General features: G+C 43.8%; 1 protein-coding gene across 1 annotated transcript; it reads left to right on the forward strand.

Moving 5' to 3' along the window:
- The first annotated feature begins 20,256 nt into the window (after positions 1-20,256).
- On the forward strand, positions 20,257-21,994 carry LOC136241052 (cytochrome P450 3A13-like). Its single transcript, XM_066032235.1, has one exon. It carries the CDS (start codon positions 20,358-20,360, stop codon positions 21,852-21,854), a length of 1,497 nt encoding a protein of 498 aa, XP_065888307.1. The 5' UTR covers positions 20,257-20,357; the 3' UTR covers positions 21,855-21,994.
- The last annotated feature ends 1,792 nt before the right edge of the window (positions 21,995-23,786 follow it).

A 23,786-nucleotide genomic window follows, 5' to 3' on the forward strand; every position in this document is an offset into this window, starting at 1 on the left:
AGCATTCTGTATCCCAAAGTCTAAGGCATTAAATAATCTGCTAAAAATAAATACAGTATGCTAATAATTTATTAGACTACAATATTATAAAGGGGAAACTTGGGATGGGAAAAAAAAACTACACAACTGTCAGTTGTGAGTTTCATATACTTCATAGACACTACATACTGTGTTCTAATTAAACCATATACTCCTCAAGCGTACTTATCAATAAAAGCTAAACTCATCAAAACTAACAAACAAAGAACTTTCCACCATAAACTGCACCTTCACTGATCCTTGTACATTCTAGATTTCCGATACCCCTTTATAAATTGTAGCCTAATAAATTAATTCAAATAATCTGGCAGACCTATCACTTGCATATGCAGCACCTGTAGGGATACTATCCCACAGCACACTGTCAAACATCTTACTAATTTGGATATGCCATCATTGCAGAGGGGGCATTGGTCCACTCCCTATTAAGCAGCAACATGAACTAACCATGATTGATATGTAATATAGTTGACGCTGAAGTGGTAACTAAACTCATTACATAAGCGTTGCGGACTTCCTCAAAATCACCAGTTAATTGATTGGTGGTTTCTAGAACTGGTAAGTTTTAAATAAGCAACTGTCAGCTTTTTTTAAAATTTAAAAACACTAAATGAATAGTTATGAACGTGCTGAACACACCAATCATTATTTGAATTCACTAGTGATTAAATTTTGTAGATGCACAGCTTGATATTTTCATCATTTGGTATTGTATATTTAGTATGTATTTGTATTGGGAATAAACAGTGTGGGTCAGTAGGGCCATAGATACTATATACTACATACCCGGGATTGCAAACCGCCAGTTTTCAAAGGAACAATCTGCATTGTTCTCATTAACACCTTTCCTTTGTAGTTTACCACGCAAGTGTTGTACTAGGTGGCACAGTATCTGGCTCTACAGCATCATATATACTACCATCTAGTTTCAATGGCTATAGAGGACAAATCCTGATCGGCTAAGTATTGAAGCTGGTAAATCAGCACAAATTGAGTGGTACAACAGTGGTATCTGCTTCGCATGCGCTTCATGTTGCTCAGAAGGTGTTTGGGTCTCTCAGGTCTTATTAAATGGCTAATGATGCCACTTACTACCACTCTGTTGGTTGAGTGGATACAGACGGATGGTTTAAGATTGGCATGATGATTGTTTTCTGAGTTGTTACTCGATGAAATATGAGGTGGGAAGTCATAAGTACATAACCTTGACTTACATCAATTAATATTATCTGCATTGTGATCATCCATACCAACTACTTTACCCATGTTAGTCAGTTCCCTATTATAGATATTATATACTACATACCCGGGATTGCATACCGACTTCATTAACACTTATCAACATGCCAATCCATGTTGTACTTCAATATACGATCTTCCATTAGTTGTTGTAAATGTTTCCTGTAAAACTGGCATTTCAGTAATATGAAGGATTTACCTGAGGATTAAACTTCTTCAGTGTTTAGTAGGCGGTAAAGATATGCTAGAACACCCCTCAATAGACTGAATTACCAGGAAAATGCTTGAAATACAGTGTGAGCATCGTGAAAGTGATTTTACCAGCCCACCAGTCTATAGTCTCCCCTCTTGTGAAGTCAAAGGAGCAGTATTATTTTAAACTAACAAGGAGGTGTCGCGTAGGTACACACTGTAGGTAGATCTGCGACTGCGGTCAAAGTCTTGACCGGCTGTAATTTCAGTTTGATCTGTGACTAAGAGCCTTTTCGATCTTTGACTGGTGACTTAGCAACGATATTTCAGTACTTTTCAATTGTGGGTTGGAAATTTTTACCGTTGACTTGGCACAATTTTGGTAGCCTTGACCTTTGACTTAGACTTTGACCGTGGTCACAGGTCTACCTACAGTGAGTGCCTGTGTGTCACCCCTTTCATGCCCTTGTATGAAGGAATGCAAGCATCACACTACTCAGCCTGGTCTGTAAAATTAAATAGAGCCACAGGAAAAACACAAATATTAAGACTTCCATATTTAACACATTAGTTCAGGGATGGATCAGACACATAACATGGCACTTGCTACACGAAAAGCACGGACAACAACCAGACAACGCTACATACAGTAGTATAAATGGTACCGTGCCATACCATAAAACGATTTGTCACTGCGAGGCATCGTCTTCAGTCCACTCTCACCACTGCCATCCAAGCTGAGTAAAGTCTTGTACCATCCACGTGTAAGTGGCTTGTTTCCTTGGTCTGCCACTGTGAATCAGTGTTGCCAGATGATTTGCTCCAAATGTTCATGTGAAAAAATAAATTTGTTCATAAATCCATAGTCACTTTCAGAAAACTAGCCTACACATTATAAATAGGTGGATCTCTGGGTTAGTAGGGCACTGAAGAGCAAAAAAAAAAAAAAAAAAGGTTACCACCTAAAATTGCCAAAAGTTCATAAAAAGTTCACAGATTACTCCAGGTTCATAAAAAAGTTCATAGATTATTTCAGGTTCAAAAACCAACCAAAAGTTCATAAAAAGTTCATAGATTATTTCAGGTTCACAAACAAGACAAAAAGTTCATAAATCTATGAACTTTATTCACAGCATGGCAACATGCTGTGAATCACGTGGCAAAAACCCGCATATTATCTCCGTTTATTTCTGTGTTTGTATGTCTCGTCCAAATAAAAATTCGCCGGAAGCGGCCACCGTAGGGCAATCCGTTTTCGTACAGGAAATTTTCGTGAACGCTAGCCTTATATGAAATCATTCGTGTTTTCTTGAAAGTGTGGGGCTCGCTCAGGCCCGCCCCAATGACAATAATAATTGTGACTGGATTTTGGAAAAACGATCCAAATCGCACATTAGAAGTTTCGAGATAAACGGTTTTAAAGAATTGAAGCCAGCATAACTCTCCAAGGATAGCAAGCACGCGTATGAAATTTACACAAAAGATGCATCAATCTGTTACCTTTCAAGCCACTTCCAGTACTTGTAGCTGCTTGTACAGTTTCCCGCCAAATAAGATAGAAAATCTGAGCAGTTAGACGAGCGAAGTAGTATCACGAGTGCTCACAAAGGGGTGGAGGCTGGGGGGTGGTGGGGAGGGCAAAATATAGGCCTCAAAATGGAGGCAGACCACGATTGGAGTCCAGACACGAGATTACAGGGCTGTGCTGGCTCCTTAGTGGCTGATATGTAGCAAAATCTACAGAGAACACGTCTGGCCAACATTATAAGGCTGTCCACCAGTAAACCACTGATTCTTGCCAAGCCAGGTCCTTCACAAGGCCTGAAACCGCCATTTGGGCACTCCACACCACCCAGAAAAGACGTCTATTAAAACCAGCCTCGTGTAGTTTGAGTAGTGCTGAGGGTCAAAACTTGTAGTACGATAGTGTAGCTATCCACTGGTGGTGTTAGTTTGATTTTGCCTGATGTGCGATTTGGTTCGGTTCTGTAAAATCTGGTCACATATAAATTATTTCTGGAGCATCACGTGAGATCACGTGACATGCCAAGAATCCTGGAGCAGTGGAAAGAAGTCTGGTCAGTGAAAATGGAGGCAGACCACGATTGGAGTCCAGACACGAGATTACAGGGCTGTGCTGGCTCCTTAGTGGCTGATATGTAGCAAAATCTACAGAGAACACGTCTGGCCAACATTATAAGGCTGTCCACCAGTAAACCACTGATTCTTGCCAAGCCAGGTCCTTCACAAGGCCTGAAACCGCCATTTGGGCACTCCACACCACCCAGAAAAGACGTCTATTAAAACCAGCCTCGTGTAGTTTGAGTAGTGCTGAGGGTCAAAACTTGTAGTACGATAGTGTAGCTATCCACTGGTGGTGTTAGTTTGATTTTGCCTGATGTGCGATTTGGTTCGGTTCTGTAAAATCTGGTCACATATAAATTATTTCTGGAGCATCACGTGAGATCACGTGACATGCCAAGAATCCTGGAGCAGTGGAAAGAAGTCTGGTCAGTGAAAATGGAGGCAGACCACGATTGGAGTCCAGACACGAGATTACAGGGCTGTGCTGGCTCCTTAGTGGCTGATATGTAGCAAAATCTACAGAGAACACGTCTGGCCAACATTATAAGGCTGTCCACCAGTAAACCACTGATTCTTGCCAAGCCAGGTCCTTCACAAGGCCTGAAACCGCCATTTGGGCACTCCACACCACCCAGAAAAGACGTCTATTAAAACCAGCCTCGTGTAGTTTGAGTAGTGCTGAGGGTCAAAACTTGTAGTACGATAGTGTAGCTATCCACTGGTGGTGTTAGTTTGATTTTGCCTGATGTGCGATTTGGTTCGGTTCTGTAAAATCTGGTCACATATAAATTATTTCTGGAGCATCACGTGAGATCACGTGACATGCCAAGAATCCTGGAGCAGTGGAAAGAAGTCTGGTCAGTGAAAATGGAGGCAGACCACGATTGGAGTCCAGACACGAGATTACAGGGCTGTGCTGGCTCCTTAGTGGCTGATATGTAGCAAAATCTACAGAGAACACGTCTGGCCAACATTATAAGGCTGTCCACCAGTAAACCACTGATTCTTGCCAAGCCAGGTCCTTCACAAGGCCTGAAACCGCCATTTGGGCACTCCACACCACCCAGAAAAGACGTCTATTAAAACCAGCCTCGTGTAGTTTGAGTAGTGCTGAGGGTCAAAACTTGTAGTACGATAGTGTAGCTATCCACTGGTGGTGTTAGTTTGATTTTGCCTGATGTGCGATTTGGTTCGGTTCTGTAAAATCTGGTCACATATAAATTATTTCTGGAGCATCACGTGAGATCACGTGACATGCCAAGAATCCTGGAGCAGTGGAAAGAAGACTGGTCAGTGAAAATGGAGGCAGACCACGATTGGAGTCCAGACACGAGATTACAGGGCTGTGCTGGCTCCTTAGTGGCTGATATGTAGCAAAATCTACAGAGAACACGTCTGGCCAACATTATAAGGCTGTCCACCAGTAAACCACTGATTCTTGCCAAGCCAGGTCCTTCACAAGGCCTGAAACCGCCATTTGGGCACTCCACACCACCCAGAAAAGACGTCTATTAAAACCAGCCTCGTGTAGTTTGAGTAGTGCTGAGGGTCAAAACTTGTAGTACGATAGTGTAGCTATCCACTGGTGGTGTTAGTTTGATTTTGCCTGATGTGCGATTTGGTTCGGTTCTGTAAAATCTGGTCACATATAAATTATTTCTGGAGCATCACGTGAGATCACGTGACATGCCAAGAATCCTGGAGCAGTGGAAAGAAGACTGGTCAGTGAAAATGGAGGCAGACCACGATTGGAGTCCAGACACGAGATTACAGGGCTGTGCTGGCTCCTTAGTGGCTGATATGTAGCAAAATCTACAGAGAACACGTCTGGCCAACATTATAAGGCTGTCCACCAGTAAACCACTGATTCTTGCCAAGCCAGGTCCTTCACAAGGCCTGAAACCGCCATTTGGGCACTCCACACCACCCAGAAAAGACGTCTATTAAAACCAGCCTCGTGTAGTTTGAGTAGTGCTGAGGGTCAAAACTTGTAGTACGATAGTGTAGCTATCCACTGGTGGTGTTAGTTTGATTTTGCCTGATGTGCGATTTGGTTCGGTTCTGTAAAATCTGGTCACATATAAATTATTTCTGGAGCATCACGTGAGATCACGTGACATGCCAAGAATCCTGGAGCAGTGGAAAGAAGTCTGGTCAGTGAAAATGGAGGCAGACCACGATTGGAGTCCAGACACGAGATTACAGGGCTGTGCTGGCTCCTTAGTGGCTGATATGTAGCAAAATCTACAGAGAACACGTCTGGCCAACATTATAAGGCTGTCCACCAGTAAACCACTGATTCTTGCCAAGCCAGGTCCTTCACAAGGCCTGAAACCGCCATTTGGGCACTCCACACCACCCAGAAAAGACGTCTATTAAAACCAGCCTCGTGTAGTTTGAGTAGTGCTGAGGGTCAAAACTTGTAGTACGATAGTGTAGCTATCCACTGGTGGTGTTAGTTTGATTTTGCCTGATGTGCGATTTGGTTCGGTTCTGTAAAATCTGGTCACATATAAATTATTTCTGGAGCATCACGTGAGATCACGTGACATGCCAAGAATCCTGGAGCAGTGGAAAGAAGTCTGGTCAGTGAAAATGGAGGCAGACCACGATTGGAGTCCAGACACGAGATTACAGGGCTGTGCTGGCTCCTTAGTGGCTGATATGTAGCAAAATCTACAGAGAACACGTCTGGCCAACATTATAAGGCTGTCCACCAGTAAACCACTGATTCTTGCCAAGCCAGGTCCTTCACAAGGCCTGAAACCGCCATTTGGGCACTCCACACCACCCAGAAAAGACGTCTATTAAAACCAGCCTCGTGTAGTTTGAGTAGTGCTGAGGGTCAAAACTTGTAGTACGATAGTGTAGCTATCCACTGGTGGTGTTAGTTTGATTTTGCCTGATGTGCGATTTGGTTCGGTTCTGTAAAATCTGGTCACATATAAATTATTTCTGGAGCATCACGTGAGATCACGTGACATGCCAAGAATCCTGGAGCAGTGGAAAGAAGACTGGTCAGTGAAAATGGAGGCAGACCACGATTGGAGTCCAGACACGAGATTACAGGGCTGTGCTGGCTCCTTAGTGGCTGATATGTAGCAAAATCTACAGAGAACACGTCTGGCCAACATTATAAGGCTGTCCACCAGTAAACCACTGATTCTTGCCAAGCCAGGTCCTTCACAAGGCCTGAAACCGCCATTTGGGCACTCCACACCACCCAGAAAAGACGTCTATTAAAACCAGCCTCGTGTAGTTTGAGTAGTGCTGAGGGTCAAAACTTGTAGTACGATAGTGTAGCTATCCACTGGTGGTGTTAGTTTGATTTTGCCTGATGTGCGATTTGGTTCGGTTCTGTAAAATCTGGTCACATATAAATTATTTCTGGAGCATCACGTGAGATCACGTGACATGCCAAGAATCCTGGAGCAGTGGAAAGAAGACTGGTCAGTGAAAATGGAGGCAGACCACGATTGGAGTCCAGACACGAGATTACAGGGCTGTGCTGGCTCCTTAGTGGCTGATATGTAGCAAAATCTACAGAGAACACGTCTGGCCAACATTATAAGGCTGTCCACCAGTAAACCACTGATTCTTGCCAAGCCAGGTCCTTCACAAGGCCTGAAACCGCCATTTGGGCACTCCACACCACCCAGAAAAGACGTCTATTAAAACCAGCCTCGTGTAGTTTGAGTAGTGCTGAGGGTCAAAACTTGTAGTACGATAGTGTAGCTATCCACTGGTGGTGTTAGTTTGATTTTGCCTGATGTGCGATTTGGTTCGGTTCTGTAAAATCTGGTCACATATAAATTATTTCTGGAGCATCACGTGAGATCACGTGACATGCCAAGAATCCTGGAGCAGTGGAAAGAAGTCTGGTCAGTGAAAATGGAGGCAGACCACGATTGGAGTCCAGACACGAGATTACAGGGCTGTGCTGGCTCCTTAGTGGCTGATATGTAGCAAAATCTACAGAGAACACGTCTGGCCAACATTATAAGGCTGTCCACCAGTAAACCACTGATTCTTGCCAAGCCAGGTCCTTCACAAGGCCTGAAACCGCCATTTGGGCACTCCACACCACCCAGAAAAGACGTCTATTAAAACCAGCCTCGTGTAGTTTGAGTAGTGCTGAGGGTCAAAACTTGTAGTACGATAGTGTAGCTATCCACTGGTGGTGTTAGTTTGATTTTGCCTGATGTGCGATTTGGTTCGGTTCTGTAAAATCTGGTCACATATAAATTATTTCTGGAGCATCACGTGAGATCACGTGACATGCCAAGAATCCTGGAGCAGTGGAAAGAAGTCTGGTCAGTGAAAATGGAGGCAGACCACGATTGGAGTCCAGACACGAGATTACAGGGCTGTGCTGGCTCCTTAGTGGCTGATATGTAGCAAAATCTACAGAGAACACGTCTGGCCAACATTATAAGGCTGTCCACCAGTAAACCACTGATTCTTGCCAAGCCAGGTCCTTCACAAGGCCTGAAACCGCCATTTGGGCACTCCACACCACCCAGAAAAGACGTCTATTAAAACCAGCCTCGTGTAGTTTGAGTAGTGCTGAGGGTCAAAACTTGTAGTACGATAGTGTAGCTATCCACTGGTGGTGTTAGTTTGATTTTGCCTGATGTGCGATTTGGTTCGGTTCTGTAAAATCTGGTCACATATAAATTATTTCTGGAGCATCACGTGAGATCACGTGACATGCCAAGAATCCTGGAGCAGTGGAAAGAAGTCTGGTCAGTGAAAATGGAGGCAGACCACGATTGGAGTCCAGACACGAGATTACAGGGCTGTGCTGGCTCCTTAGTGGCTGATATGTAGCAAAATCTACAGAGAACACGTCTGGCCAACATTATAAGGCTGTCCACCAGTAAACCACTGATTCTTGCCAAGCCAGGTCCTTCACAAGGCCTGAAACCGCCATTTGGGCACTCCACACCACCCAGAAAAGACGTCTATTAAAACCAGCCTCGTGTAGTTTGAGTAGTGCTGAGGGTCAAAACTTGTAGTACGATAGTGTAGCTATCCACTGGTGGTGTTAGTTTGATTTTGCCTGATGTGCGATTTGGTTCGGTTCTGTAAAATCTGGTCACATATAAATTATTTCTGGAGCATCACGTGAGATCACGTGACATGCCAAGAATCCTGGAGCAGTGGAAAGAAGTCTGGTCAGTGAAAATGGAGGCAGACCACGATTGGAGTCCAGACACGAGATTACAGGGCTGTGCTGGCTCCTTAGTGGCTGATATGTAGCAAAATCTACAGAGAACACGTCTGGCCAACATTATAAGGCTGTCCACCAGTAAACCACTGATTCTTGCCAAGCCAGGTCCTTCACAAGGCCTGAAACCGCCATTTGGGCACTCCACACCACCCAGAAAAGACGTCTATTAAAACCAGCCTCGTGTAGTTTGAGTAGTGCTGAGGGTCAAAACTTGTAGTACGATAGTGTAGCTATCCACTGGTGGTGTTAGTTTGATTTTGCCTGATGTGCGATTTGGTTCGGTTCTGTAAAATCTGGTCACATATAAATTATTTCTGGAGCATCACGTGAGATCACGTGACATGCCAAGAATCCTGGAGCAGTGGAAAGAAGACTGGTCAGTGAAAATGGAGGCAGACCACGATTGGAGTCCAGACACGAGATTACAGGGCTGTGCTGGCTCCTTAGTGGCTGATATGTAGCAAAATCTACAGAGAACACGTCTGGCCAACATTATAAGGCTGTCCACCAGTAAACCACTGATTCTTGCCAAGCCAGGTCCTTCACAAGGCCTGAAACCGCCATTTGGGCACTCCACACCACCCAGAAAAGACGTCTATTAAAACCAGCCTCGTGTAGTTTGAGTAGTGCTGAGGGTCAAAACTTGTAGTACGATAGTGTAGCTATCCACTGGTGGTGTTAGTTTGATTTTGCCTGATGTGCGATTTGGTTCGGTTCTGTAAAATCTGGTCACATATAAATTATTTCTGGAGCATCACGTGAGATCACGTGACATGCCAAGAATCCTGGAGCAGTGGAAAGAAGTCTGGTCAGTGAAAATGGAGGCAGACCACGATTGGAGTCCAGACACGAGATTACAGGGCTGTGCTGGCTCCTTAGTGGCTGATATGTAGCAAAATCTACAGAGAACACGTCTGGCCAACATTATAAGGCTGTCCACCAGTAAACCACTGATTCTTGCCAAGCCAGGTCCTTCACAAGGCCTGAAACCGCCATTTGGGCACTCCACACCACCCAGAAAAGACGTCTATTAAAACCAGCCTCGTGTAGTTTGAGTAGTGCTGAGGGTCAAAACTTGTAGTACGATAGTGTAGCTATCCACTGGTGGTGTTAGTTTGATTTTGCCTGATGTGCGATTTGGTTCGGTTCTGTAAAATCTGGTCACATATAAATTATTTCTGGAGCATCACGTGAGATCACGTGACATGCCAAGAATCCTGGAGCAGTGGAAAGAAGTCTGGTCAGTGAAAATGGAGGCAGACCACGATTGGAGTCCAGACACGAGATTACAGGGCTGTGCTGGCTCCTTAGTGGCTGATATGTAGCAAAATCTACAGAGAACACGTCTGGCCAACATTATAAGGCTGTCCACCAGTAAACCACTGATTCTTGCCAAGCCAGGTCCTTCACAAGGCCTGAAACCGCCATTTGGGCACTCCACACCACCCAGAAAAGACGTCTATTAAAACCAGCCTCGTGTAGTTTGAGTAGTGCTGAGGGTCAAAACTTGTAGTACGATAGTGTAGCTATCCACTGGTGGTGTTAGTTTGATTTTGCCTGATGTGCGATTTGGTTCGGTTCTGTAAAATCTGGTCACATATAAATTATTTCTGGAGCATCACGTGAGATCACGTGACATGCCAAGAATCCTGGAGCAGTGGAAAGAAGTCTGGTCAGTGAAAATGGAGGCAGACCACGATTGGAGTCCAGACACGAGATTACAGGGCTGTGCTGGCTCCTTAGTGGCTGATATGTAGCAAAATCTACAGAGAACACGTCTGGCCAACATTATAAGGCTGTCCACCAGTAAACCACTGATTCTTGCCAAGCCAGGTCCTTCACAAGGCCTGAAACCGCCATTTGGGCACTCCACACCACCCAGAAAAGACGTCTATTAAAACCAGCCTCGTGTAGTTTGAGTAGTGCTGAGGGTCAAAACTTGTAGTACGATAGTGTAGCTATCCACTGGTGGTGTTAGTTTGATTTTGCCTGATGTGCGATTTGGTTCGGTTCTGTAAAATCTGGTCACATATAAATTATTTCTGGAGCATCACGTGAGATCACGTGACATGCCAAGAATCCTGGAGCAGTGGAAAGAAGACTGGTCAGTGAAAATGGAGGCAGACCACGATTGGAGTCCAGACACGAGATTACAGGGCTGTGCTGGCTCCTTAGTGGCTGATATGTAGCAAAATCTACAGAGAACACGTCTGGCCAACATTATAAGGCTGTCCACCAGTAAACCACTGATTCTTGCCAAGCCAGGTCCTTCACAAGGCCTGAAACCGCCATTTGGGCACTCCACACCACCCAGAAAAGACGTCTATTAAAACCAGCCTCGTGTAGTTTGAGTAGTGCTGAGGGTCAAAACTTGTAGTACGATAGTGTAGCTATCCACTGGTGGTGTTAGTTTGATTTTGCCTGATGTGCGATTTGGTTCGGTTCTGTAAAATCTGGTCACATATAAATTATTTCTGGAGCATCACGTGAGATCACGTGACATGCCAAGAATCCTGGAGCAGTGGAAAGAAGTCTGGTCAGTGAAAATGGAGGCAGACCACGATTGGAGTCCAGACACGAGATTACAGGGCTGTGCTGGCTCCTTAGTGGCTGATATGTAGCAAAATCTACAGAGAACACGTCTGGCCAACATTATAAGGCTGTCCACCAGTAAACCACTGATTCTTGCCAAGCCAGGTCCTTCACAAGGCCTGAAACCGCCATTTGGGCACTCCACACCACCCAGAAAAGACGTCTATTAAAACCAGCCTCGTGTAGTTTGAGTAGTGCTGAGGGTCAAAACTTGTAGTACGATAGTGTAGCTATCCACTGGTGGTGTTAGTTTGATTTTGCCTGATGTGCGATTTGGTTCGGTTCTGTAAAATCTGGTCACATATAAATTATTTCTGGAGCATCACGTGAGATCACGTGACATGCCAAGAATCCTGGAGCAGTGGAAAGAAGTCTGGTCAGTGAAAATGGAGGCAGACCACGATTGGAGTCCAGACACGAGATTACAGGGCTGTGCTGGCTCCTTAGTGGCTGATATGTAGCAAAATCTACAGAGAACACGTCTGGCCAACATTATAAGGCTGTCCACCAGTAAACCACTGATTCTTGCCAAGCCAGGTCCTTCACAAGGCCTGAAACCGCCATTTGGGCACTCCACACCACCCAGAAAAGACGTCTATTAAAACCAGCCTCGTGTAGTTTGAGTAGTGCTGAGGGTCAAAACTTGTAGTACGATAGTGTAGCTATCCACTGGTGGTGTTAGTTTGATTTTGCCTGATGTGCGATTTGGTTCGGTTCTGTAAAATCTGGTCACATATAAATTATTTCTGGAGCATCACGTGAGATCACGTGACATGCCAAGAATCCTGGAGCAGTGGAAAGAAGACTGGTCAGTGAAAATGGAGGCAGACCACGATTGGAGTCCAGACACGAGATTACAGGGCTGTGCTGGCTCCTTAGTGGCTGATATGTAGCAAAATCTACAGAGAACACGTCTGGCCAACATTATAAGGCTGTCCACCAGTAAACCACTGATTCTTGCCAAGCCAGGTCCTTCACAAGGCCTGAAACCGCCATTTGGGCACTCCACACCACCCAGAAAAGACGTCTATTAAAACCAGCCTCGTGTAGTTTGAGTAGTGCTGAGGGTCAAAACTTGTAGTACGATAGTGTAGCTATCCACTGGTGGTGTTAGTTTGATTTTGCCTGATGTGCGATTTGGTTCGGTTCTGTAAAATCTGGTCACATATAAATTATTTCTGGAGCATCACGTGAGATCACGTGACATGCCAAGAATCCTGGAGCAGTGGAAAGAAGACTGGTCAGTGAAAATGGAGGCAGACCACGATTGGAGTCCAGACACGAGATTACAGGGCTGTGCTGGCTCCTTAGTGGCTGATATGTAGCAAAATCTACAGAGAACACGTCTGGCCAACATTATAAGGCTGTCCACCAGTAAACCACTGATTCTTGCCAAGCCAGGTCCTTCACAAGGCCTGAAACCGCCATTTGGGCACTCCACACCACCCAGAAAAGACGTCTATTAAAACCAGCCTCGTGTAGTTTGAGTAGTGCTGAGGGTCAAAACTTGTAGTACGATAGTGTAGCTATCCACTGGTGGTGTTAGTTTGATTTTGCCTGATGTGCGATTTGGTTCGGTTCTGTAAAATCTGGTCACATATAAATTATTTCTGGAGCATCACGTGAGATCACGTGACATGCCAAGAATCCTGGAGCAGTGGAAAGAAGTCTGGTCAGTGAAAATGGAGGCAGACCACGATTGGAGTCCAGACACGAGATTACAGGGCTGTGCTGGCTCCTTAGTGGCTGATATGTAGCAAAATCTACAGAGAACACGTCTGGCCAACATTATAAGGCTGTCCACCAGTAAACCACTGATTCTTGCCAAGCCAGGTCCTTCACAAGGCCTGAAACCGCCATTTGGGCACTCCACACCACCCAGAAAAGACGTCTATTAAAACCAGCCTCGTGTAGTTTGAGTAGTGCTGAGGGTCAAAACTTGTAGTACGATAGTGTAGCTATCCACTGGTGGTGTTAGTTTGATTTTGCCTGATGTGCGATTTGGTTCGGTTCTGTAAAATCTGGTCACATATAAATTATTTCTGGAGCATCACGTGAGATCACGTGACATGCCAAGAATCCTGGAGCAGTGGAAAGAAGTCTGGTCAGTGAAAATGGAGGCAGACCACGATTGGAGTCCAGACACGAGATTACAGGGCTGTGCTGGCTCCTTAGTGGCTGATATGTAGCAAAATCTACAGAGAACACGTCTGGCCAACATTATAAGGCTGTCCACCAGTAAACCACTGATTCTTGCCAAGCCAGGTCCTTCACAAGGCCTGAAACCGCCATTTGGGCACTCCACACCACCCAGAAAAGACGTCTATTAAAACCAGCCTCGTGTAGTTTGAGTAGTGCTGAGGGTCAAAACTTGTAGTACGATAGTGTAGCTATCCACTGGTGGTGTTAGTTTGATTTTGCCTGATGTGCGATTTGGTTCGGTTCTGTAAAATCTGGTCACATATAAATTATTTCTGGAGCATCACGTGAGATCACGTGACATGCCAAGAATCCTGGAGCAGTGGAAAGAAGACTGGTCAGTGAAAATGGAGGCAGACCACGATTGGAGTCCAGACACGAGATTACAGGGCTGTGCTGGCTCCTTAGTGGCTGATATGTAGCAAAATCTACAGAGAACACGTCTGGCCAACATTATAAGGCTGTCCACCAGTAAACCACTGATTCTTGCCAAGCCAGGTCCTTCACAAGGCCTGAAACCGCCATTTGGGCACTCCACACCACCCAGAAAAGACGTCTATTAAAACCAGCCTCGTGTAGTTTGAGTAGTGCTGAGGGTCAAAACTTGTAGTACGATAGTGTAGCTATCCACTGGTGGTGTTAGTTTGATTTTGCCTGATGTGCGATTTGGTTCGGTTCTGTAAAATCTGGTCACATATAAATTATTTCTGGAGCATCACGTGAGATCACGTGACATGCCAAGAATCCTGGAGCAGTGGAAAGAAGACTGGTCAGTGAAAATGGAGGCAGACCACGATTGGAGTCCAGACACGAGATTACAGGGCTGTGCTGGCTCCTTAGTGGCTGATATGTAGCAAAATCTACAGAGAACACGTCTGGCCAACATTATAAGGCTGTCCACCAGTAAACCACTGATTCTTGCCAAGCCAGGTCCTTCACAAGGCCTGAAACCGCCATTTGGGCACTCCACACCACCCAGAAAAGACGTCTATTAAAACCAGCCTCGTGTAGTTTGAGTAGTGCTGAGGGTCAAAACTTGTAGTACGATAGTGTAGCTATCCACTGGTGGTGTTAGTTTGATTTTGCCTGATGTGCGATTTGGTTCGGTTCTGTAAAATCTGGTCACATATAAATTATTTCTGGAGCATCACGTGAGATCACGTGACATGCCAAGAATCCTGGAGCAGTGGAAAGAAGTCTGGTCAGTGAAAATGGAGGCAGACCACGATTGGAGTCCAGACACGAGATTACAGGGCTGTGCTGGCTCCTTAGTGGCTGATATGTAGCAAAATCTACAGAGAACACGTCTGGCCAACATTATAAGGCTGTCCACCAGTAAACCACTGATTCTTGCCAAGCCAGGTCCTTCACAAGGCCTGAAACCGCCATTTGGGCACTCCACACCACCCAGAAAAGACGTCTATTAAAACCAGCCTCGTGTAGTTTGAGTAGTGCTGAGGGTCAAAACTTGTAGTACGATAGTGTAGCTATCCACTGGTGGTGTTAGTTTGATTTTGCCTGATGTGCGATTTGGTTCGGTTCTGTAAAATCTGGTCACATATAAATTATTTCTGGAGCATCACGTGAGATCACGTGACATGCCAAGAATCCTGGAGCAGTGGAAAGAAGTCTGGTCAGTGAAAATGGAGGCAGACCACGATTGGAGTCCAGACACGAGATTACAGGGCTGTGCTGGCTCCTTAGTGGCTGATATGTAGCAAAATCTACAGAGAACACGTCTGGCCAACATTATAAGGCTGTCCACCAGTAAACCACTGATTCTTGCCAAGCCAGGTCCTTCACAAGGCCTGAAACCGCCATTTGGGCACTCCACACCACCCAGAAAAGACGTCTATTAAAACCAGCCTCGTGTAGTTTGAGTAGTGCTGAGGGTCAAAACTTGTAGTACGATAGTGTAGCTATCCACTGGTGGTGTTAGTTTGATTTTGCCTGATGTGCGATTTGGTTCGGTTCTGTAAAATCTGGTCACATATAAATTATTTCTGGAGCATCACGTGAGATCACGTGACATGCCAAGAATCCTGGAGCAGTGGAAAGAAGTCTGGTCAGTGAAAATGGAGGCAGACCACGATTGGAGTCCAGACACGAGATTACAGGGCTGTGCTGGCTCCTTAGTGGCTGATATGTAGCAAAATCTACAGAGAACACGTCTGGCCAACATTATAAGGCTGTCCACCAGTAAACCACTGATTCTTGCCAAGCCAGGTCCTTCACAAGGCCTGAAACCGCCATTTGGGCACTCCACACCACCCAGAAAAGACGTCTATTAAAACCAGCCTCGTGTAGTTTGAGTAGTGCTGAGGGTCAAAACTTGTAGTACGATAGTGTAGCTATCCACTGGTGGTGTTAGTTTGATTTTGCCTGATGTGCGATTTGGTTCGGTTCTGTAAAATCTGGTCACATATAAATTATTTCTGGAGCATCACGTGAGATCACGTGACATGCCAAGAATCCTGGAGCAGTGGAAAGAAGTCTGGTCAGTGAAAATGGAGGCAGACCACGATTGGAGTCCAGACACGAGATTACAGGGCTGTGCTGGCTCCTTAGTGGCTGATATGTAGCAAAATCTACAGAGAACACGTCTGGCCAACATTATAAGGCTGTCCACCAGTAAACCACTGATTCTTGCCAAGCCAGGTCCTTCACAAGGCCTGAAACCGCCATTTGGGCACTCCACACCACCCAGAAAAGACGTCTATTAAAACCAGCCTCGTGTAGTTTGAGTAGTGCTGAGGGTCAAAACTTGTAGTACGATAGTGTAGCTATCCACTGGTGGTGTTAGTTTGATTTTGCCTGATGTGCGATTTGGTTCGGTTCTGTAAAATCTGGTCACATATAAATTATTTCTGGAGCATCACGTGAGATCACGTGACATGCCAAGAATCCTGGAGCAGTGGAAAGAAGACTGGTCAGTGAAAATGGAGGCAGACCACGATTGGAGTCCAGACACGAGATTACAGGGCTGTGCTGGCTCCTTAGTGGCTGATATGTAGCAAAATCTACAGAGAACACGTCTGGCCAACATTATAAGGCTGTCCACCAGTAAACCACTGATTCTTGCCAAGCCAGGTCCTTCACAAGGCCTGAAACCGCCATTTGGGCACTCCACACCACCCAGAAAAGACGTCTATTAAAACCAGCCTCGTGTAGTTTGAGTAGTGCTGAGGGTCAAAACTTGTAGTACGATAGTGTAGCTATCCACTGGTGGTGTTAGTTTGATTTTGCCTGATGTGCGATTTGGTTCGGTTCTGTAAAATCTGGTCACATATAAATTATTTCTGGAGCATCACGTGAGATCACGTGACATGCCAAGAATCCTGGAGCAGTGGAAAGAAGTCTGGTCAGTGAAAATGGAGGCAGACCACGATTGGAGTCCAGACACGAGATTACAGGGCTGTGCTGGCTCCTTAGTGGCTGATATGTAGCAAAATCTACAGAGAACACGTCTGGCCAACATTATAAGGCTGTCCACCAGTAAACCACTGATTCTTGCCAAGCCAGGTCCTTCACAAGGCCTGAAACCGCCATTTGGGCACTCCACACCACCCAGAAAAGACGTCTATTAAAACCAGCCTCGTGTAGTTTGAGTAGTGCTGAGGGTCAAAACTTGTAGTACGATAGTGTAGCTATCCACTGGTGGTGTTAGTTTGATTTTGCCTGATGTGCGATTTGGTTCGGTTCTGTAAAATCTGGTCACATATAAATTATTTCTGGAGCATCACGTGAGATCACGTGACATGCCAAGAATCCTGGAGCAGTGGAAAGAAGTCTGGTCAGTGAAAATGGAGGCAGACCACGATTGGAGTCCAGACACGAGATTACAGGGCTGTGCTGGCTCCTTAGTGGCTGATATGTAGCAAAATCTACAGAGAACACGTCTGGCCAACATTATAAGGCTGTCCACCAGTAAACCACTGATTCTTGCCAAGCCAGGTCCTTCACAAGGCCTGAAACCGCCATTTGGGCACTCCACACCACCCAGAAAAGACGTCTATTAAAACCAGCCTCGTGTAGTTTGAGTAGTGCTGAGGGTCAAAACTTGTAGTACGATAGTGTAGCTATCCACTGGTGGTGTTAGTTTGATTTTGCCTGATGTGCGATTTGGTTCGGTTCTGTAAAATCTGGTCACATATAAATTATTTCTGGAGCATCACGTGAGATCACGTGACATGCCAAGAATCCTGGAGCAGTGGAAAGAAGTCTGGTCAGTGAAAATGGAGGCAGACCACGATTGGAGTCCAGACACGAGATTACAGGGCTGTGCTGGCTCCTTAGTGGCTGATATGTAGCAAAATCTACAGAGAACACGTCTGGCCAACATTATAAGGCTGTCCACCAGTAAACCACTGATTCTTGCCAAGCCAGGTCCTTCACAAGGCCTGAAACCGCCATTTGGGCACTCCACACCACCCAGAAAAGACGTCTATTAAAACCAGCCTCGTGTAGTTTGAGTAGTGCTGAGGGTCAAAACTTGTAGTACGATAGTGTAGCTATCCACTGGTGGTGTTAGTTTGATTTTGCCTGATGTGCGATTTGGTTCGGTTCTGTAAAATCTGGTCACATATAAATTATTTCTGGAGCATCACGTGAGATCACGTGACATGCCAAGAATCCTGGAGCAGTGGAAAGAAGACTGGTCAGTGAAAATGGAGGCAGACCACGATTGGAGTCCAGACACGAGATTACAGGGCTGTGCTGGCTCCTTAGTGGCTGATATGTAGCAAAATCTACAGAGAACACGTCTGGCCAACATTATAAGGCTGTCCACCAGTAAACCACTGATTCTTGCCAAGCCAGGTCCTTCACAAGGCCTGAAACCGCCATTTGGGCACTCCACACCACCCAGAAAAGACGTCTATTAAAACCAGCCTCGTGTAGTTTGAGTAGTGCTGAGGGTCAAAACTTGTAGTACGATAGTGTAGCTATCCACTGGTGGTGTTAGTTTGATTTTGCCTGATGTGCGATTTGGTTCGGTTCTGTAAAATCTGGTCACATATAAATTATTTCTGGAGCATCACGTGAGATCACGTGACATGCCAAGAATCCTGGAGCAGTGGAAAGAAGTCTGGTCAGTGAAAATGGAGGCAGACCACGATTGGAGTCCAGACACGAGATTACAGGGCTGTGCTGGCTCCTTAGTGGCTGATATGTAGCAAAATCTACAGAGAACACGTCTGGCCAACATTAGGCCACTCCAAGTCATACCTTAGTTTCTGGTCACTCCCTAGCCAACAAAAGGATGCGGGCGGGCGGATGATCAGGACTTCAGGACTATCATAGACTCTTACATATACACCAGTAATACTGTAATGTTATTAATTTTGCTCAATTTACCCATTTCATATTGAGTTTACAACCAAGCTTAACCAACATTCTTATAGCATAAGTAGTTAATTATGCTTCTACAAAATGCACCAGAAAAATTGTCGATGGCTAGCTACACTGCTGAGCACAACAATGTGTAGCTAACACTAAGGAAAGGTCTGCTCATGTAGCTACTTTTGCTTTACAAATGAAATGTTTCATTAGCTATGTCAGGAAATTATTATTTATTAGCTAGCTAATAATAATCCAAAGTTATATTAACACATCATCAGAAACTCTTTCAAATGTGAAGTCTTAGCCAACTATATATGCATACGTTTCCAGCCTTCTATACAGTAAACCTTGAGTAAAGTAGCTGTCAAAGTTTTGAGTTGAGTTGTTGAGTGCTCCAGGCTATATTGTTTTTCAGTGATCATGTGGGAAAGCTAAGTTAATGTTTTAACTAAGGGATGTCATGCACTTGCTAATTTAGGACCATACTTGCAATTATGTAACCATGGAAAAGTTGAAGTTTGAGCTCACCAAACGTTACCGGATTTCAAGTCAGTATATCAGTGATCAGTGATAAGGAAATCCAAGTTTAGATCCACTAGAAGAGTTACTAGACTAATCATTAGAGAACTACATCTGAATTGTTAGGAAAGTTTAAAGCTATGGTATATCTGATCATTAGGCTAGTGATCAATGCTACATACATACTGTACTGAAATTACTTACTGGCAACAGAAGCATTACTAATAGCTAGCTATATAGCTAGCTAATCAAGGACAAGTCAAAAACGTTATAGTAGTATCTGTCTATTCTAGTATTAGAGTTAAGGGTAGTGTTACTGCTCTATTAGAATCCCTGACTGCTCTATTAGAGTATCTCGATCTTTTGCAGTGTTTAAAAATCACTGTCCTTGGTCACGTACACTTAAGCGCTTGTAATATTAATAATAGTCCTCATAAACTGGGGTTCCAGTTTTCCATGCGGGCGGGTGACCAGAAACTAAGGTTTGACTTGGTGTGGCCTTATAAGGCTGTCCACCAGTAAACCACTGATTCTTGCCAAGCCAGGTCCTTCACAAGGCCTGAAACCGCCATTTGGGCACTCCACACCACCCAGAAAAGACGTCTATTAAAACCAGCCTCGTGTAGTTTGAGTAGTGCTGAGGGTCAAAACTTGTAGTACGATAGTGTAGCTATCCACTGGTGGTGTTAGTTTGATTTTGCCTGATGTGCGATTTGGTTCGGTTCTGTAAAATCTGGTCACAATTATGGTTTTAATGCGTGCGGTGGACTAGTCTCGTGCCCAGACCCCACCCACTGCCTATTCAACAACGCAGTGGGTGGGGTCTGGGCACGAGACTAGCGGTGGACGTGGAACATTATTTGGAGTGGCCTAATAATATTTATACTGATTTACACGCATAGATCTGTGAGTAGGACATATGATTGCGCTACTTTTTGTTGCAGTTGCCGTTTGTTTGGCTATTCTATGGCTGTGGTATCGACATTATTACGAACCTTACTTCGTATTGAAACGTTCTATTGGCTTGCCTGGTCCGACACCTGAAATGTTTTTTGGAAACTCTCGTTCCATAGTTGACAAAGGATGGATAGAATGTACGAAACAATGGAGTGAGCGATATGGACCTACGTATTTGTATTTTATTGGTATACAACCAGTGATTTTCACCCAAGATGTCGATATTATCCATTCAGTTTTTGTAAACAAAGCTGGCCATTTTCTTGAGAGATCTAATCTACCTAATATGATTTCTGATGAGAAAGCGAACGATATTGGTGGTGCAACTTGTTATGAATGGAAGAGGATGCACAGAATGTTGTCACCTTTGTTTACTAGCAAGAAGGTGATGCAAATGGGTCCACTGGTGGATGTTTGCTGTGCAAGAATGATGAAAAGACTGGACGAGCTTCTTCATGATAATGATACGATAGATGTTTACAAGTTGTTTGGTAATTATACAATGGAGGCTATACTGACAATAGCTTTTGGCCGTGATGTGGACAGTCAATCAAATGAGGGTAAACGATTATCAGAATGTCTCAGTATGTTGGGAGGTAAGACTTCCAAATGGGGAATGATAGGCGTGTCTACAATAGTGTCACATGCTAGTTGGACAATGTTGGTGTTTCGAGCATTACTGAAAAAATCGCCACTTGGGCAGAGTTGGAGTTATGTGAGGAAAGTAGCTGCAATGATGGTTGATGAAAGGTGTACGAATAAAACTAAAAGAGCAGATATTCTTCAAGGAATGATAGACTTGATGGATGATGGAGCGAGCAAAGATGATTTGGCATTTAATAAGCTAGAAGTTAATGCCAATGCAAAGTTATTCTTGTTTGCTGGTAGTGAAACCACTAGAAATGCTATTAGCCTGACTTGTTATTGTTTAGCATCTAACCACAAAGTTCAAGAGAAAGCTTTTGGTGAAATTGAAAAATATTTTTCTGAGAGTTCTGGTGCAAGTTTATACGAAGCAGTTGAAAATATTCCTTACCTCGAAATGGTTGTGTTGGAAGGACTACGACATTATATCCCTGTGAAACATCTTTACCGCCACTGCATTGATTCATGTGCTTTAAATGACAATCTGCTAGTACCAAAAGGTACTCTTATTTATGTTCCTATACTTCATATAAACTTTATTCCAGATTACTGGTCTAATCCAGATGCATTTGACCCAGAAAGATTTGACCCAAACATTGTTGTTAATAATACAGAAGGTTTTTTGAGCTTTGGTGCTGGACCCAGAATATGTCTAGGAAAAAGACTGGGCTTATTGAATATAAAAATGGGTTTAGTTTCAATCTTGAGAAAGTACAGGCTTGATTTAGCAAACGATACCAATGTTGAGATTGATTATAGTGGAATGGCAACTTATCCCAAATATGGAGTACAACTAAAATTAATTCCACGTTAATTGAATCTGACTGGTATGATCATAACTAATACGTGTACTTGTATTTTATATCTTCTTTATAACTGTATTGGTACTATGATCATGATACCCATGTGTATGGTATTGTAGACTTTGAACTATATAGAGACAATAATCTTGAATTATGTAGAGTCTAGCTATTTTTAGTTATTTGATACTTTTTATTTTCAAAAATATGCATTGCACTTTTGACTTCTTGTATGGCTTTACTGGGTTAAACATGACCCGTGTTTTGGTGTAGTAATTAGTGATATGGATTTTCAGAGGCATCTACTACTAATGTGACCACAAATGGAGATAATAATTGACATGTTAATTATGGCATCATCTATGCACGAGTTCTCTTTAACAGTTAAAACAGGAGAGACAAAAGCTCTTTTGTGAGGTGAGCATTTAGTGGTGAAGTTTTTGAATGATTTCTGGCATTAACTAGCACTGTATTGCTTAGCCAACTAAGTAAACACGTGAAATCATGGACTAGCGTTTCCCTTAATGTAACCAAGTCTTACATACAGTTTAGCATAATATTATAAAGATAGAACGGTACAAACAATAAAAATTATATACCATCTCCGTTTCTGACATTCTGGAGCTAGGTTCAGAAGGCTAGCTATAGTGCTACCTGTACGTATGTAGAAAGACGTATTGCATGCTTTTAGCACATTATAATTAGGAGTTCATAAGCACTGCAAGTCAAGCTCCTGTCACAATGAGTTTAATGATGTTCAAGTAGACGAAACACATGTAGATTCATGCTACAATCAATGCAGTGAAGTAAGTGGTCAAAAGGTTGGAACACAGCTATAATTTTAATTGAAACTGTCACACAAACTATATTCTTCATCACTCTCTTGTTCCATGATCTCAACTTTTTGTTGTAACTCTGACAACATTAAGCAAGAGACACAATGCAACCTCCTATATACCTCTTTTGTCTTTCGTTGCTCCAATATCAACATCATCCTCTTCACATCATTATAAGCATAGTATGTTCTACTAATTAACACTTCCCATTGTCCACAGCTGACTGTATAGTATCAAACGAATTCCCTTCACAGTGATGGAATTATCCCTCACATCTAATTTCTTAACACTTTTATTAACTAGCAATCCTACTACAAGTGATTTTGCTCCAGTTAGAGTAAAGCCACAACCAAGAGACACATGCAGTCCACTAATCCGACTACTACAAAGTGCTCCTGCAATGGCAGCAATACCATTATCGCTAATGTCATCATTGAGTGATAAATCAAGGTATTTCAGTGAATTCTTCACCATAAACAAACACTTCACTAATCAGTGGCGGATCTAAGGTTTTAAAAGAGGGTTTGTGAAAGTTGGTGTAGCTGAAAAGGGCATCTGATGACATTTCTCCAGAAAAATTTGACATTTTAGAAGCTCTGAGATTGGATTTTAGGCTACTTTTAGATAGCAATACAAAAAATCCAATGCTTTAAACTGTAAATACTATAGCTAACTATAGGGCAAATATGGTGACTACGAGCTGTGGCTTTGATTGTTCTATTAGAGTAGTTACTTGACTGCTCTATTAGAGTATCTCGATCGTTTTTAATGCAGTGGGAGATGAATAGTGAAATGTTGAGCTACAAATGGTGTCAGTTAAGTGCAGCTGCATGCATGCTACTGAAATACAGTGGTATATAGTTGTTTGATGTAACAAATTGTCAGTGCAACACTTCCACTGAGCTAAACTAGGGGGTTTCTGTCGAAACCCCAGAAACCCATCTAGATCCGCCACTGACTAATACAAATTGCACCTGTATAGTAATCATAACAGTAGGTAATAAGAAATGAGAAGTTAAATAGCGTAATGCAACCCATAATATCATAATTATTGTTGACACGCATGCGCACTCGCACGCGCGCGCGCACACACACACACTATAGGCACCA

Source organism: Dysidea avara, chromosome 12 (genome assembly GCF_963678975.1).
Source record: "Dysidea avara chromosome 12, odDysAvar1.4, whole genome shotgun sequence".
NCBI lineage: Eukaryota > Metazoa > Porifera > Demospongiae > Dictyoceratida > Dysideidae > Dysidea > Dysidea avara.